The sequence below is a fragment of the Anopheles merus genome, chromosome 2R, assembly GCF_017562075.2.
Source record: "Anopheles merus strain MAF chromosome 2R, AmerM5.1, whole genome shotgun sequence".
Classification (NCBI taxonomy): domain Eukaryota; kingdom Metazoa; phylum Arthropoda; class Insecta; order Diptera; family Culicidae; genus Anopheles; species Anopheles merus.
The window spans coordinates 56,677,576-56,694,900 of record NC_054082.1 but is presented as its reverse complement, the minus strand read 5'-3'; the positions used below and the strand labels follow the sequence as shown (position 1 = coordinate 56,694,900).

General features: G+C 36.0%; 1 protein-coding gene and 1 long non-coding RNA gene across 15 annotated transcripts in view; one reads left to right on the top strand and one right to left on the bottom strand.

The window, feature by feature from the left end:
- Nucleotides 1-13,546, top strand: part of LOC121589369 (dopamine receptor 1) — a 79,747-nt gene extending 66,201 nt beyond the window's left edge. For all 14 annotated transcript variants that reach the window (XM_041908240.1, XM_041908238.1, XM_041908237.1 and 11 more), the window contains 2 exons: nt 8,466-8,720; nt 9,971-13,546. In XM_041908240.1, the coding sequence (XP_041764174.1) occupies nt 8,466-8,720; nt 9,971-10,508 (793 nt within the window). In that variant the 3' untranslated portion in view covers nt 10,509-13,546. The remainder of the gene's footprint in view (nt 1-8,465; nt 8,721-9,970) is intronic.
- LOC121589370 lies at nt 1,182-5,001 on the bottom strand. The gene is made up of 3 exons (XR_006004302.1): nt 4,804-5,001; nt 1,813-2,021; nt 1,182-1,752 (listed from the first exon to the last, which is right to left on the bottom strand). It is a non-coding gene; the product is annotated as an uncharacterized LOC121589370 (long non-coding RNA).
- Nucleotides 13,547-17,325: the final 3,779 nt, after the last annotated feature.

Below are 17,325 nucleotides of genomic sequence, written 5' to 3'. Positions count from 1 at the left end.
GATTATAACCACGGACACCTTCTCAAGCATCCAGTACCCTTTTCAGCTAACAATGATGTAGAATAAAGGAGGTCTTCTGTTGCTTCGTTATCGCCTTTTCATTGCTGGATGAATGTAAAAATATGAAAGGAAAGCATTATTTTCCAAAAGCGCAAACCAAGACTCGGAAACTTCTTTACCGACCTTGTCAAAACTGAACACTTTACCTCATATTCGATAGATGCGACACAACTGAAAAAAAAAAGATCCGCACACTGAACAGGGTGCCAAAGCCAGCCAACCAACCAGGCAGCCATCAAACCTGCTAGACATAAGTAAGGCTCAAGTATTCTTGAGGAATCACTTTGCCTACACATTGCCAGCATAGGTCGAGTCACAACGTCAGCAAACAACACGGAAAGTGTGTACGGATATTTTTCCCTTTGCTGCATTATACCTCAATATCGGAAACCAACTTTGGTGATGAACTTTCCTTTTAGTGCGCCGTCAAGATTACTACCAACCGCGCACTCGCCTGTATCCTTGGGAATGACTGGTATTCTGCACAAGGATGACTTTTTGAAAACAACTTCCTCTATCAAGTTTTCATGGACTGATCGGGAGTTATCAGTGCATTGTTAGCCGTTTTTAACATCCAAAGTAAAAACACCTTACACTGACTTCACGGTAGGCTTGTCGTACCGAATCGTTTGCTCTGCTTGTGCTTGTGCTATACTTCGTAAAAGTTCATGTTTAAATCGTATGACAATAGCACATATCAGTTAGACTAAATGGACTATTTAGAACGCGCCATACTGATTATTGTTACCTAAAAGAAATCATACAAAAAAAAACCTTCTGGATGAATTGAAAAAAAAATCATTCAATAATTTTTAAGTTAATAATTAATAAGTTATATAGAAAACAAAACATTAAAATGTCATTACTTGCTCCTAAAACTCGTCAATAATGAAAATACAATGTGCAAAAGAATTGAGTTTGTGATGCATTGCATGGGGAAGCAGCACAATTTATGGTTCAATTTTAAGGAATTGTTTTGCGAACCAAGCACCAGCGAACCAACACGAACGAAAGTGCAATAAAATATCTTTATCATAGCGACCTTATTTTTCCGCAAAATATATGGTTAGCACCACATACAGCCTTCAAAATTTAATCAAAGAAGTGTCCACCACCAGTAATACGTTAACTTGTTATTTGTGTGAGTATATTGGCATGTATGTGTATGAAAATAAGAGGGATTCTGTACTGTTGCTTTTAAAACAATACTTCCTCTGGCCCTTTCTGACTTGGGTCCTTTATGGCTGGGCCCTTTTCTGGCCGAGTCCGTGTCTTGCCTAGCCATCTGCTGCATGGTTCATCGATCGAGACTTATGCTTACTACTCATAATTTTCAATTGAGCTGTTTGAAAGTTTCAACAGCGTGATGTGTATTGATGTGGCCAACGCGTCCCAACCGATATGCTCCAGTTCGCTTCATGTATGGCACAAACGAGCAAACGTGCGGTTCTAGGATACGATAATCCTTCTTCTTCTGCAACGGCAGGGGCAAGACTTCATCTCGACGCGTAAAAGGGAGACCATTCCGTGTTGCAACATACCGGCGCTATTCTGCTACCCGTATGACGGCAAGCGGTCATAAACATAAACACCACATCCCTCAAATAACCTGCAAACAGCCAAATGGTGCTATACCGGAACTGGTAGACCTTTGCAACAACATTATCATCACGGTGATGGTGGAGCTGACGGCTGGAAGTAGAAGATATTTTCAAACTTTCTATTTTTAATAATCATCCACATGGGACGTACACTACGATACATCACCCTGCTGGTGCTCAATGTATATTGTGATGGTTTTACGACGGATGATGGGAAGAACTCGTACACATTTTCCGCCGTTTATGTATCCACATGGAGGCTGTAGGTACATAAGGCTCCACCATTAATCGATAAACAGTTCCTAATTGATTTATAAATGCGCTATTGAACTGTATTCGATGTAATAAATCTATGTTCGCCTGAAATTGGATATGATAAAGCATTATAATGAGTGGCACATTTTTGCATGAACCATATTTATATGTACCAAGTTTACTAAAATTAGCACAAAAAAATCAGAATTATCAAAATCATTTAAAACAATATGCTCAAATACGACGCTTCTGCTATATTTTAAGAACACACTCTAAGCATTCCAGCAAAGGGGAATATTACGGCAATTGATCATTTTTGTAGTATAAAATTGCATTCATTCGTTAGTCCGAGCAGGTGTTTCGGTTAGAACTCGAAAACTGTATCGTTATCACACTACAGCACGATTGCAACCCCTCCATGCTACAGTAGCATTTTGGTCAGCGGTTTCCGTCTGGGGTTTTGGGGTTTGTGTCAAGTTAAGCGCATTCGTCGAACGCCTGCTTCCTGCAAGCGTCGCGCTCGTAATGCTGACGTTGTGAACAAAAACCTTCGCCTGTTTACATGCAACCGCAGTGTTGTACCACTGCATGAACCTACCATACCGATAGTGTTGGCCACCAAGGAAAACATTACTATTACCGCGTCACTATAGTTTTGAGCCAGCCTTTGTAATAATTATGATTAATATCGATCGTTGAAAAAACCTAGAAACGTTAGCTTGACTGTGTTTGCAATTTGCAAAAGTACGTAAAAGTACACACTAACGTATTTTATGTCAGAATATTTGAAACAAGTGATTTGCAATGGTTAGCAATAATGGAAAAGCTCTGTGATATAATTACGTTTTGTTTGAGAAACGACGACGGTTTTGTTTGTACATTTTTATTTCATTTTTACACCTTGAACAGTATTTGTTCGTGTGCTTTATGATCGTAAATGCGTTCCGATTTATTTTTATCCGCACGAAGCAAAGGTTTGGATCACCTGTGCCACCATGAAGTACAAATTAATGGTACAACTTTCGTCACTTCGTAAATTGCAAAGTTGTTTGGAAAGAAACTTTTAGAAACTGTACCTCTAATGAAATTAACTTGACGCTGAGACAAACGGAGATTCAGGAATTGTAAATCTTATTCGGCATGAGGACAATAATTTAGCGGTATACTATTAGCGAATACCGAAAAACGTGCGACGTGGAACGAAAACATGACAAAAGCAATAAAAATAACGTAACTTTGTGAAAAACAGTTTAAAGTTTTATATTGTAAATTAAGAAAAGTGAAATGAATATAGAATGGCTTGTAAATTTATCTTCCTATTATTTAAAATTTTCTTTCTTTTCCTGTGTGTTCTTATATTCATTGAAAAATGAATAATCAATAATCTTGTCAATAAAGATCACGTACGTTTGTACGTTTTTCTGTATGTATAGGCTTGTATCACGCAATAGTGTCAAGGTGGATGTAACCAAATTTGGACCAAATTAAAAAAAGGAAATACTGGACCCCTTAGCAAATTTGGAGATACGAGATGCCTTATGCCACAGTACACTGATAATTTTTTTCAGGATAACGGAAAATGGTTGCCGAAATCCAAAGCATCATATAAAAAACGCTTTAACTCTTTTTTTTGTTGGCCTTTTTGTAGATCAAACACAATTTACACTATCTTTGACAATCTCTTAACCCATCCCCTGACAAATGCACCTCTAAATTTTGTGCAACGAATTCTAATTTTACCTTTTCGTCACTTGAAATAGCGTAACTTTTTTGGCCATCACGGTAAGAGTAGAGATGATAATGAGGAATATGTAAAATTTTGTCTGCTGATTTATGGGATACTATTACTGAATTAACATTTCGTTAGTGCAGTTAGAACTCATAAAAATCGAAAAACTGTGTCCATTTTTTTAAATGCAAACGTTACTGTCAGCGCAGCAGTTTTACGCCGAGTAATAATTGAAACTTTTTTTTTATGTTTTTGTTTTCATAGTATAATATAAGACACCCAGCCGCAAATCACAACCGAAGTGAATTTTTTGAATTATTTCATCAATGAAAAACCCGCCATGGGTTGAAATCTTAAACTGATCGAGTACAGCGTTTGATTCGGCTTTAAAACTTAAATAAAATGAATTGGAAAACAGTGCACTTGCAATCGTATAATATGTTGCAGTCCGTAACCATTCCCATCGCATGTGCAGCGTACGTTCAACTTTTACGACTAATTGATTGACTTTCTTCGTAGTAGAAACAATCGTAACTATCTAACCGACCCTCCTCCCTCCATCCCTTTTTTCGTGTCACTAATACTTTTTCTTTTACTATAGTGTTAAAGAAACTTTGCACTACTACAAAAGTTTTCGCTCCTTATGCTTTTTCGTCTTTAGGGGAATACTCATGTGTTATGTTAGCTACCTGGACGCTTCAAGCCATCTAAACGCATTTCTCATTTTTTCCACAAACCGGCACGCAATCGTGTCCCTTCGTAATGGTTTTCTCCAAAGTGTTTAGAAAGCGAACTGAAACCATCTTTTATTTGAGTGGAACTAATAGAATCGTGACTTCAAACAGAACTTGCATGGCACCCTACCCAAAGACATGGTTTTGCCATTTTCGCTTTGCTAAATCTACTTTCTAACTCCCCTGGTAGTTTCGCAAGATTGTGTTTTTATGCGATCCGACAATTCTCCGGACTATATACACCGTAGATTGCGAGCCTGAGCTACATTCGCTAGGAATGCTGTCATTGCTTCATTCGCTCATACGACGGATGTAAATCAAATATAAATTAATTTCCAGCATGCCTTTCGACCCCGTATATGTGGCAGCCGTGTTATCAAGATTGTGTAAAGAAAACACGTGAAAAGAAATAAAACTGACTTACATTCGTATCCGTTCTCCGATCCGCCACCGTTTGCCTGGAGGTAGCTTTTCGAGCTTCATTTTCTTTATTCACTCTCCGACTGCAGGAATTATGGTTGCTTTTGCAAGCTTAAGCATCTGCCTTACCGTGGTCCCAGACACAATGAACAATGATAATTTACAGAATTTCAATTTATTATCCTTTTTGCCACCGCCTCCGCCGTCCGTTGCTAAGATAAGTGCGAATCCCTTCTCGTTTACCTCACCAAAGATGGAGAAACCTTGACAAAGCATATCTAATAAGGCATATTTTTCTTTTGTTGCCTCACGAACCATCACGGTGGTTTGATTTATTTAGGCAACATTTTATTTACCACGCTAATAAGAGCTTCAATTCTTAGTTATTAAACAATGGTTATCGTGCTATTTAAATAACTTTCACTTTTCGAAATTTATCGTCCTGTCAAACATACAACAAATGACACATCATAGTGAAGTTACGGTTATTCTAGTTAATTACACATATTTTGAAAATGCTGTAGACAGTTGGCTTTTTTGGCCAAATTCAACAACCATACTTTAAATCATACATTAAACAGCTACAAATGCCAAACATTCGCCGAAATGTTGAAAACCGTTTGTTTATAATCTACAAATCCTTTGTGGTTCCCCGTACCGGCCCCATTCCATCAAGCTGCCATTGCACACACCTTATCCACGATAATCTTTAACAACATGCCGGCTCTCCCACCAGCTAACTATATAAAAGATCCGAGGCTTCGCAGGATAAGCTTTCACAATCGTTGCTTGCGGCTAGAACAGCTCCGACAACTTTGCAGGCGCCATGATGTAAAACTCCTTCTAGTTTCAGTGTCTGATGTGGATGCACTTATACCGCTACAACTTTAACATCTGATCAAACAAGAAGGGTCGCGCACGTATCCTATAAATTTTGCACTTCACAACCAGAACGCGGTTTAGTTGTTCTTTTTTCTTGAACCTTAATACTTACCACAAAGAAAGTATAAAATATTTTTTTACTACAATTAATAAACAAATTGAAACATGATTTTTTTTTTCGCAAAAAACCTGCTATGGACCATAAGCCAAGCACAGTTTTATAAAAAAATTATAGAACTCTTCGAAAGGAACAGTTACCACAGTACCATAAAACAATGCAGTTGTAAAATGTGGTATTACTTCTACTTACATTCAGCCCAAAACGCAACTACAGTCAGTCCAAAAAGTATTCGTCTAGCTGAATATTTTACAGCAAAGGGCGAATTATGGCTGCAATACGTATGGGGCGAAAGTAATGATGAGGTTTGATAAAGGGGCCATCAATACACACGTTTTGCTAAAAAATAAGCATTTAAATAGTGCAATAGCAACCCAAATACATAAAAAACTAAAAAAAGTCGTTTGATGGGCGCGCAAAAAGTATTCGTCCATCAGACTTTTGGCATAATATGCGTAAGAAAACAAAGGTTATGGAATCAAAAAATGTCCTGATCGTGTTTCTTATTGCATTTTTGACTATTGGTGACTACTTGCACAACGCAAGAACTCATTTGAACCTTTAAAAAAGCGTATTTTTGACCCACTCATCCTACAAGACTTGTTCCAATTATTCTCTGGTAGAAATATTGCATTTCCGGACTACGTGGCCAAGTTCCATTGAAAAAATGGCAACTGATATCATATTGAGAGTCTACTAAATCATTTTCATCAGTTTGGTTTCAGCTGGTTTGACGTTTCGGGCAAATGACAATGCCCTGTATGTTCTCCAGTTCGACTGTTCTTGAAACATGTGATACATTTTAAGTAAAATTTCTGAGAACTGGGACTCAAAGTACTTAAAAACTGTATTAATATGTTTCCCCATCTCGTCTCCAATCATTTTGAATCTTTTTTCTAGCTCACCTTACCTCACTGAGCCCTAGTATCATAACTCCATAGTGCTACCGTTACACGAAATTTTGTTGCTGCATCTTAGTAGACTGTTTTCGCTATGGTAGACGTCGGCCGTATGACCTTGGCGATTTAAACATGTTTCATTGCTTTCCTGCTATGATAATATTTTCACCCGTTGTTTACTGCGTAAGCTAGAATATTTCACACACACTCTGAAAGATATCAGCGAAGCGTAATACGAAACAACAGCTTTTATTGAATTCATAGCGAGTCACAGGTTGGCCACGATTCTGTGATCCTTTTTTTAGCCAATTTGTTTCATACCCTATTCAACGTGGTTTCCAACCTCACCGTTCAGGCAATCCAAACGGTTCAAAAGTACAAATGAATACAAATGCTATCTAATGTGCTGCTTTAACATTCAGTGCGCCACCTGGTCGTGGCAAGATGGCTCAGTTATTGAATTTTAAGTTTTGCTTTATTTTGCTGTCGGCTTTATTTTAGAAGGGGAAAATTTGTTTGAATATAAAGAATAAAAGTTTTCCTAGGTTAATAATTTTTTTTTTTCGATATTCATACCTGTCTAAATTGTTTTTCCTGTGTAAGGTCAAATATTTTAGTGAAATTTGCGTAATTCGTAAATCAATAAATGTTTCAATTTTAAAAGTGCAACAAAATATTGTTTTCATCACGTGTAAATATGTTGCTACAAGCTATTTTAAACAGTAATTTTGAATAGCCAATATTGAACACATTAAAAAATGCCAAATAATTATGTTAAAGCTACGAGGATTTCAATCGGTTAAATAATACTACATGTTTTACTCAACTTGCGCAACTAATTTTAATGTTACGCAGTTGTTTAGTGCACTATGTAGGTGATAAATGCAAATGCGTAGCTACCTGCGTGTAGATGCGAGAAGGTAATGCGTATTTTCACTGGATAATAATAATTTCACACCAGATTGCCAGTATGCCCCATTGACAATTTTGAAAGTTCTTCTGCCGTAACTAGTAAATGGTTTAAATAATAAATAAACAGCTCTTTGCACACAGTTGCTTGGACTCGCACACTGCCACTATAAATACACAATAACACACCAGGCTCAGCAAGACTTCAACTTATGTGTACTTAACATATGTAACATATGCAGGATAGGTAGCAATATTACGAATCATCGTGGGAACGAATAGAGCTTGGTTGTAGCGATAAAAATAAATAAAATAAAATAACTATGATCCGATGCGTGCTTTTTGCTGTGCTTAATTCATGACACACAGTTGTAAAATCTTCACACATTTAAATTGGCGTCATTAATGACACGAACATTTTACCATTTTGCTTGCAACTTAACGTAGTGGAATGGTGAAAAGACAATTCAATCTCATTTCTCAGCTATGTAAAAAATGGCTCGTTATGTATCACTTTTTTTTAATTACGATACATTTCGATGAAACTGATTACTTACTATCCATACGATCCTTTCTCCTTTTCATTTGAATTTCGAAATGTTATTACAATTGTTCACACACAATTAAAAGAGATACATTCGAAATGGGTTGATTATTTATGCTTACACCTTGGGTTGCTCATTATCGATCCTTGTCTTTCCATTGCATTTATTTTAATTAACCTTTATCATTACCTAATAATTTTCAGTTTCTGTCACTGCACTGGAATCCTTTTTTGTATGTGTGTGTCATCAAAATGTTAAACAATTCCATTCACTAAAGTTGATTTAATACCCGTATATTTCCATATTTTTTCAGATACGGTCGATGGGTAACCCGACGAGTGGCTATAGGAACAATTGCCGTTATTTGGCTTCTTGCAGCACTCGTATCGTTTGTTCCAATATCACTCGACCTACATCGAGACAAAAGAGACAAAACGGACACATCGCTCAAAATCAATGGTATCAAATACGAGACCTGTGCTCTTGATCTAACACCAACTTATGCTGTTGTATCTAGTTGTATAAGCTTCTACGTACCTTGTATAGTTATGATAGGTATCTACTGCAGGTGAGTAATGAAAAAAAACACGCTATGCCGTGCTTCTCAAACTAAACATGAAACTAGTTTTTTTTTTATTCAGAACGGTGTAGTTTCATATATTGAATCAAAATTTAGTACAAAATGAAGTGATTATTTTCATGGATGTGTTATTCCAATGAACAAAGCGTATGTTTAATCTACATCGCGAGTTTCATATGTTTCAAGCTCTAGCAATACGATAATGTTCTATGCTAGTCGAAACAATGATTTAATCCTTCTCGGGAGTTAAACGTTTGCTCGTGCTTGGAATCGTTGGTTTTCCTCCAACCCCAGAACGACTGTAGTCGTTGAATTTGGTCATTCTCAATTTAAACAACTTTGTAGAACAGATTAAATTCATCCTACAATCCTTTCCTGAAGCACTAGTGGTCCATGGTGTTCTCCCACCTGTGTGAAGTAACTGAATAAAGCAACATTCCTGCACTTCTACGGAACGGAATTACTGTGTACCGATAAGCGATACCAGTTTAATTTTCAGCTTTGAAATTTCGTTTCAAAAAGTTTTAATTAAATTTAACCTTCTCTGTTAGTAGGTTTATCTTAATTCAAAGTAGGTTAGGTAAACTTTCTTTTATTGTGTAAAAGAAAAAAAAGAGAAATATTAAATCAGATGTTATAAAAAATATATATAACATATAACGTTTATTTGTGCTCATTTTTTGCCAATGTTGGTTGCATTTTTTGGCAAAATTAAATTCAAGAAAACATTCACACACAAATCTATTTTGATTATTGGAAAATGTAGTAATGTATAATATATTTATGAAAATATCAATCAAAATTAAGTCTCATACACATACTTTCAACTCAATTTTGGAGCATTATCAATCACATGCTGAGACAGAAATCATTTCCAGTCAAAGACTAACTCTATACGCTTTTAGCCATCATCTCCTAGCCGATGTATGTAGATTGTAAAGGATGACCACTAGGATGACCACATGACAAAAAAGAACGGTAAACGTTGAAAGGGAAAAAAAATATTGCCTCTACGGGCCGGAAAAGTTGATAAAGAAGCATTATTATTTCCTTTCCAAATATTCGAAGAATCTTGTAACACACCCAACCATTGCTTCCAAGAAGGTTCGAGAAAGTCATCTGCCTGTAACGAACCCAAACAATGCGTATCCTCTACCTTTCCAAACGGTCGATTTGTGAAATAATATCGTGTGCTCGTTTGACTATGTTTTTCTACATTTCCTGCTCCCCCTTCCCAGGTTGTACTGCTACGCTCAAAAGCACGTCAAATCTATTCGTGCCGTTACGCGTCCTGGAGAGATTAGCGAAAAGCGCTACCGCAGCATACGAAAGCCCAAAAGCAGCAAAAACAAACTTAAACTCCGCCAGCTCGCTCACACCGCATCATCACCGTATCACGTGTCCGATCATAAGGCCGCGATCACCGTTGGTGTGATAATGGGCGTCTTCCTGATCTGTTGGGTTCCGTTCTTCTGTGTTAATATCATCGCCGCGTTCTGCAAAACCTGCATTGGGCAGCAAACGTTCAAGGTGCTATCTTGGCTCGGGTATTCCAACTCAGCCTTCAATCCAATCATCTATTCGATCTTTAACACTGAGTTTAGGGAAGCTTTCAAGCGAATCCTTACCAGCCGAAGCTCCTGGTGCTGTGGTCAGGAAATGGGAAACATTTATCCCCGTAGCAGCGATCGGTACGTGACGGATTATGCAGCGAAAAACGTCGTGATGAATTCGGGCCGCTCATCCGCCGACCTAGAGCAAGTGTCAGCGATTTGACCTTACTAAGCAACATCAACAACTTTACAAAGCACTAGAGCTCCCCAATCCCATACCCGTAACGAAGCAGCTGCATTCTAAAGAGCTTAACCATTCCAACTCACTCACTGAGATAGTGTCATTGGTAGAATATCTGTAGAAACAAGTAAAAGCAATCGCTAGCTACCAACAGACTTCTAGCGCTGGCTACTAAACGATCGTACGTACGAGTCACTCACTTTCAAATCCATGGAATGTTGTCACTTGTCATACGATTATAGTTGCCAATAGCTGGTGTGCGCAAACGAGCTGTACTTTAAAACGCACTCACTTACGCCGGTTTTGACCTGTCCAACACCACCTAATGCACAAATACACAGATTGCACCCCTTGACAGCTAGGGTTTAGGGATTTATGTTCTCGCTGTTGTTGATGTTGAAATTGTAGAGTGTAAAATCAATATGAAGAAACCAAAACGGACAAAGAATCGAAAAGTTTAGCGTGCCGTTTGTAGTAAAATCCTTTTGATGCAGTTGCAAGCGGTCCAATACTCTACCGAGGCAAACCCTAATAGAAAAAAAAACTCACATATCTGCCAATATTTTCGAAGCTATGTAGATTCATTAGGTAGATTTATAAGAGACAGAGTACCACAAATAGGAACTACGATCGAATAAATATGTAGAAGACTAAGATCGATTAATACTAGAACACCCACAGTGATAGATAAATTAAATGTTTTTTTTTCTAAAAAATGCGACGTGTTTACCAAGAAGATACACGCGTAGAAAACTTTTAACATTTCCATAATAACTTCTTTGATGTCTCATTCGATATGCATGTTAGAAGTGATCCCCAGATCGAACAGTTTGTTCCATCACTGTACCCATTTCATAAAAGCAAACTTTTTACGACACAAATTTGTTTTACGAAAGTGCCGCTGACGCTGAAGTGATATTCTTATGGAATATAAACTATTTTATTTGGTCAATTGATATTATTTATTATATGTTTGTGTTTGTTTCATCGTGTTACCACTCACCGAATCTCTCACTAACTACCGACTATCTTCCGAACGTGATTCATGTACATGAACATTCGCTCTCATTTTATCACGAACATAATTACACCACTCGTCTAAAAAGTAAAGTTACTTGATGATAAGACTGATTACTGATTATTTATTGAAGCATTAGATGATAAAAATAATTAAGGTCGAGCAAGAAACAAAAAACATTACCCGTTGTGAAGTGTATAATGAGCGATCATGTTCGTAACGCTAGGGCAGCAGGGTTTACCGTAATGTTACTTTTGTGTTAAGCAACAGCCATTACACACGATTTAATACTATCCACCAATATGAACCAAAGTGCTGCACGAAACTAAAACCCTGATACAATCATGTTTCTTTATCGTACAAATTGTTAATCACTAAAGAATTTATTCCCCATCTATCACGATAGTCGCCCTCCCCCTCCTATACAATAGTTTTTACTTCTACTACTAGGGCGAAAACGATGTGTAAGATAACAGATAGTATTTAGTTGATGTGAATGTTTAAGAAATCGGTATTAATATAGGTCTGTGTAAAACCGTGTATATGTGATACGTAGGTCACGAAATTTGCTGATAATCACCAAATATTTGACACAAGTCCTTCAGGTCTAGCAATGTTCAACTAAAAAACAACATATTTTTTACAATAAAAATGATCCGTTGTATGGAAAAGCATTGTGACTAAGTGATCTTTTTTTTTTTATTTAAAAACATTTGCATCTACCTACCACAAACAAAATCGAAAATTCGATTTTCCAAAAAATATAAAGTTTATGATGTTAAGAAGATTCGCTGTTGGGTTTGTTGTTATAGTTTCTATACAAAAAATTTTATGCTATAAAATGAATTGGTAAACATTTTGGATGTTTACCTATTTTTACCAATTCTACACTGCTCCATATCGGTAATGTTTGAAATATGTTACAACTGCTCTACAAAAAACCTGCCTGTAAATGAAGTACTCACATTGCTCAGCCTAGGTAGCGGACATGGGACCGGAAAACAACGTATAGATTTGTAAAAACCCAAAGCTGTAATTGATTGATACAGGATTGCGTTCTAACAATCTCTTCCAAAAAAAAACATTAGAACGAATTGCTCTCACATTTGCATTGAGCCCTCCTATTTTCAAGGAAATAATAATTTAAAAATAAAAATATTTAGTTAAAAACTAGTCTATAGTTTGTACCTTCCGTAGTAAGACCCATGTCTACCGATGCCATACCAAATCTAAAATGATGGAGTTTCTTTACATCCAACGGTTACAATAACGATAACATTCGGGTTGCCGTATGTTCAGCTATACCATTAGAAAAATTCTACCATATTCCTTATTATCAGCAGTGTACTTACTTACTTATCCGGCGCCACAATCGCTTTGCGGATTTGGTCTGCTGCAGTGTACTCATCTATTTAAATCAGGGGTCTCCAAACTTTTCAGTAAGCGGGCCGCATTGCTTCACATATAATCGTGTTGAGGGCCATTTTTCCGTTGCCTGTATCTAATGCGAACGTTTCAATTTCGTCTTTATAAGAAAATACTAACATAATATACAAAACTCTATTATTCATCCTTGATCTACGTATCTAAAAAGCAGAAATTACATTTTCTTTAAAAATAGTCACAATAATTAACTATTTATTTTAACCTTCACAAAGTTGCCACGGGCCGCATAATAGGCTCTCGAGGGCCGCATGCGGCCCGCGGGCCGTAGTTTGGAGACCCCTGATTTGAATTACACAAGAGCCCTATAAGAAGAGAAAATGATGAAAGGAAAAGGACAACAAATATTAAAGTAAAAAGTAAGAAAAAGGTACAATAGGTACAGGGAAGTATACAATTGTAAATCTGACACTGAAAACTGAAGTTTGGATACAATTTTTGCACACTGTAAAACACAAACACACACATCCATGCAGATTGCATAAGGAATTTGTACAACTAACAGGAACTCCAAAGGGAAAATATCCATCACGCTGATTTAAAAATGCAAACGATATGAATAAATATGGTATCTTTGGATAATCAGCACTTCCTCTGAAATACTCTCAACGTAACACAAAGAGACGGTTTTCGGTAAGCGGATATGAAAGAAATGTAATCTACCATATTACTCTTATTACAGCTTTAGCATTTCGTTAATCGTTAATGTCTTCTTCTTATAGGTACTTGTTCAGACATAACTAGTGTTGTGTCGTAAGCAAAATAGTTACCCTGATGTGCTAGCAAAATCAGCTAGCTCCATTCTAAGCAATGAGTGGGTTGGGAAATGTGCAAATTTTCGCACGAATGAGCTCATGGAGCATTGTGCAATTTTGAATTGCATGAGCGGGCTTGTGTGATGTGCAAAACAGACTTCGAAAACAAAACTAGTTCAATATAGCGATGTGCGACTATGTGCGGTATATTTACTCGCGAGTATAGAAGCTAACACTCAATGTGATTTCAATATTGACGGTACGCTATGCATATTATAGAATACGTTGGTCCCGATTCGCTCATTACTTTTTGTCTCGATCGGACCACCCGTTCTCGAGATATGCTACACTAAAGTTTCCTAACGATGTTCAAAATTTATCAAATATTTCGTCAAACATAAATTTCTTTACAGTTTATATACTCGATCATACACCAGCAGATTTGGATTTGGACCAACCCCTGAAATGAAAGGCAGTATATTTTTGATTATGAGCGCGAGCGTTTCGCTTCTCTCACTTAAAAGAACTACTTGACTCAACAATAATGGTAACCAATTCGTATCATCGATTGTACAAAAATAAATCATTGTAAAAACCTATGCGAAAGCAGCCGAAAGCTTTGTTTATTTCACGTAAACGGGAAGGGTGTATTGGTTCAGATTTTGGACGAACGGTTTAGCAACATTGACAACATTTGATGAAATTCATGTATCAACCAAGCCCCATATACGTTGAAGTGCTTTTCCTACTATTGAAGAATAATAGTTAATAATAATAGCCACCTAAACAGATATTTGCAGCTACAACCCCTACCTAAGTTATTCAATAGTTAGCAATAGTTAGTCATGGTACATCATACTTTCATGTGAAAGATAGCAGACCACATGATTTTTTTAGAAACTGCATAAGCTTAATCGGAGAGTTTTCCTACCTGTTTCTCATTCTTGTAAACATATTTCAGCAGAACAAACATTTTCTTTCACAAAAATTAATGCACGTGTCTATAGAAAAGAGCCTAAACCTGGTTCAACCAAGGAACCCAACCATTCTGTTAGCACACAAAAATTGATTTACCCTTTCAATCAAACTCTGAGAGTCCTCTCAAATCTCTAGCATGAGTGACAGGAGATAGGAACGGCAAAAAAAGACATGACTGATTCTTCAGTTTTTCAACTCCAATGTAGTAGTAACTTTGCTTTTTGCAGATGCTTTGAAAGCGCAACCGAAATGAATACGATTTGGAGTGGCGTTGTGGGTTAACGAAAATAGAAATTCATTACCCTCCGTTTGCATAGGACTAGTCGAGTCGAAAGCCCGAATGTCTCAGCATAGCTGTTCTATCAAAACGCAACAGTACTTCATTATACAGGAAAGAGCCTGTGTTATCGATTAAATGGCTGCTAGTGGAAATGAGAAAGGTAAGTATTGTAATGAAAAAAGGACAAATTCTCCAAGCAGCGGAAGGTAAGGAATGACAATGTAAACTACCAGACTAAGAAAAAGGTAGTCCAATTTGGTGCCTTCTCTAATTTCATGATCCATGCCAGTAGAACCGACAACTTTTAACGAGTTTTTGGCACTGTCAAAACACTAACGAATTTCCTCCGCACTTTTGTACTTGCAGTAAAAAAAACATATATATATTATATATATATATATATATATATATATATATATATATATATATATATATATATATATATATATATATATATATATATATATATATATATATATATGTGTCCATTAACCTATTGTTTCCATATTCATCAAGTAAACAGCTATCGCTGATTCATTTCGTACTAGATAAGAAGCATAGCGATTGGCATAACTGACTAATATTTTATGACGGAATATTTTATGCATAGTAAACAACTCTCCAAAATAACTGTTTACGAAAACATTTGAAAACATAAGTGATGCTCATAATATCTTTTGATTATGATAATGCTCGATGATTTCCAAATATCACAGATGCATCAATGAAATGCATCTTTTAGAAATTTATTAAAACAAGAAACTTATCATATAATCTACTCCCATACCAATTTGTTGAAATGCATTATTTGTTGAGTAGAACCGCACAAAAAATGGACGGAAGTATTTAAAAATGTGATGTATAATTGCAACCACATTGCTTATTATTTGCATTGATTTTCTTTTTTTTTATTTAAGTCAGGCTCATAATGTTACAATAAATATATTAACCTTTATCTCTTTTTACATTAAGACGTTAATTTGTCAAACCGAATTGGATTAATAAAATTCTGAAAGGAGTAAATCAAAATATCGTTTACACATATGCAAATTTCCAATTATTTCAATTTTAAGTCAAGCGATTTGCTAGTTACAATCACTCTCAAGAATTTTTCACTTCATTTTTATATTGTTAAAATTTTCAAGAATAGAAAAAATTAAAACAAAAAACAGAACAGGTTATATTTTGCTTAACTCATTTTAACCCTATCATACGAAATAAAATCGATAATTTATGTTTAATTTCAAAGAAATTACATTATCTGGGTCAACCTTTTCATAAGAAGTTATTTAAAATTCCAAACATCAAATTACCAGCTTCAGACAATCTACACCATTTACACGATTAAATTGAAATGTTGCATTTCGTTTTACAGCTCTCCTCCGCTCATCAATCTTCAATCAGTCGGACAGAAGCATTCAATGCGAAATGTAATTAAGGTCCAAAAGCTAGGCCAAACACACTGACTATACAACCATTTTGTTAGCGAATCGTTTTATACGCGCCAGTTAGACCGAGAACATTTGCAAAGAAGCTGATACATTTGATGTAATGCTCTTTTTGTACTATTTTCGATGACAGACTCGATAATCTCAGTGTTTTGCGTTTTTTCTTCAATTTAACCAAGTTTTACGTAACAAATTGCTTCCGTTTAGCTTACCCACCATACAATCCCCTATGTAGGGATACTCTTTCAATGTAAAACCGATGTAAAATGAATCTGATTTAATCAGATTTCGATAAGATTGCAATCGTCCAACAGTTAACGCATGTCATCAACAGAACTTAAATCATACATGAATGCTAAATTGGTTTGCAAACTGCTTTTTAATCATATGATATGATAAAACATATGATGTGTGAAATAAAAAATGAGAATATCTTAAAATACAATGATAGTTAACAAGAAATACACAATATTTCATTAACAATTTATTTAGAAGAAATTAACAATCAAATCGTTTCACGTGATTAAACATAACTTTTATTATTTTTTCTGTGTTTTCATTTTTATGGCAAATGAAACATGGGTACAACAGCTAAAGAACAATGTTCAACTTTGCTTTCAAAACTTTTCATCGAATAATCATGAGGACATTCGTACCAGAATCTAACTTCTGGTTCCAAACACTTGGGAAAAGATGTGACCTTGATGATTTACTTGTACTAATATTTACTACCATCAGATACTAAACATTTGGTACTTTCCTCGTTATCTTCGTCATCCCAAACTACCTGAAACTAACTTTATTTATTTTTGCTGATTTCCGACGAGGATTCACCAATATTCATTCTAACCTTCCCGACGGTGAAACGAGTTATGCT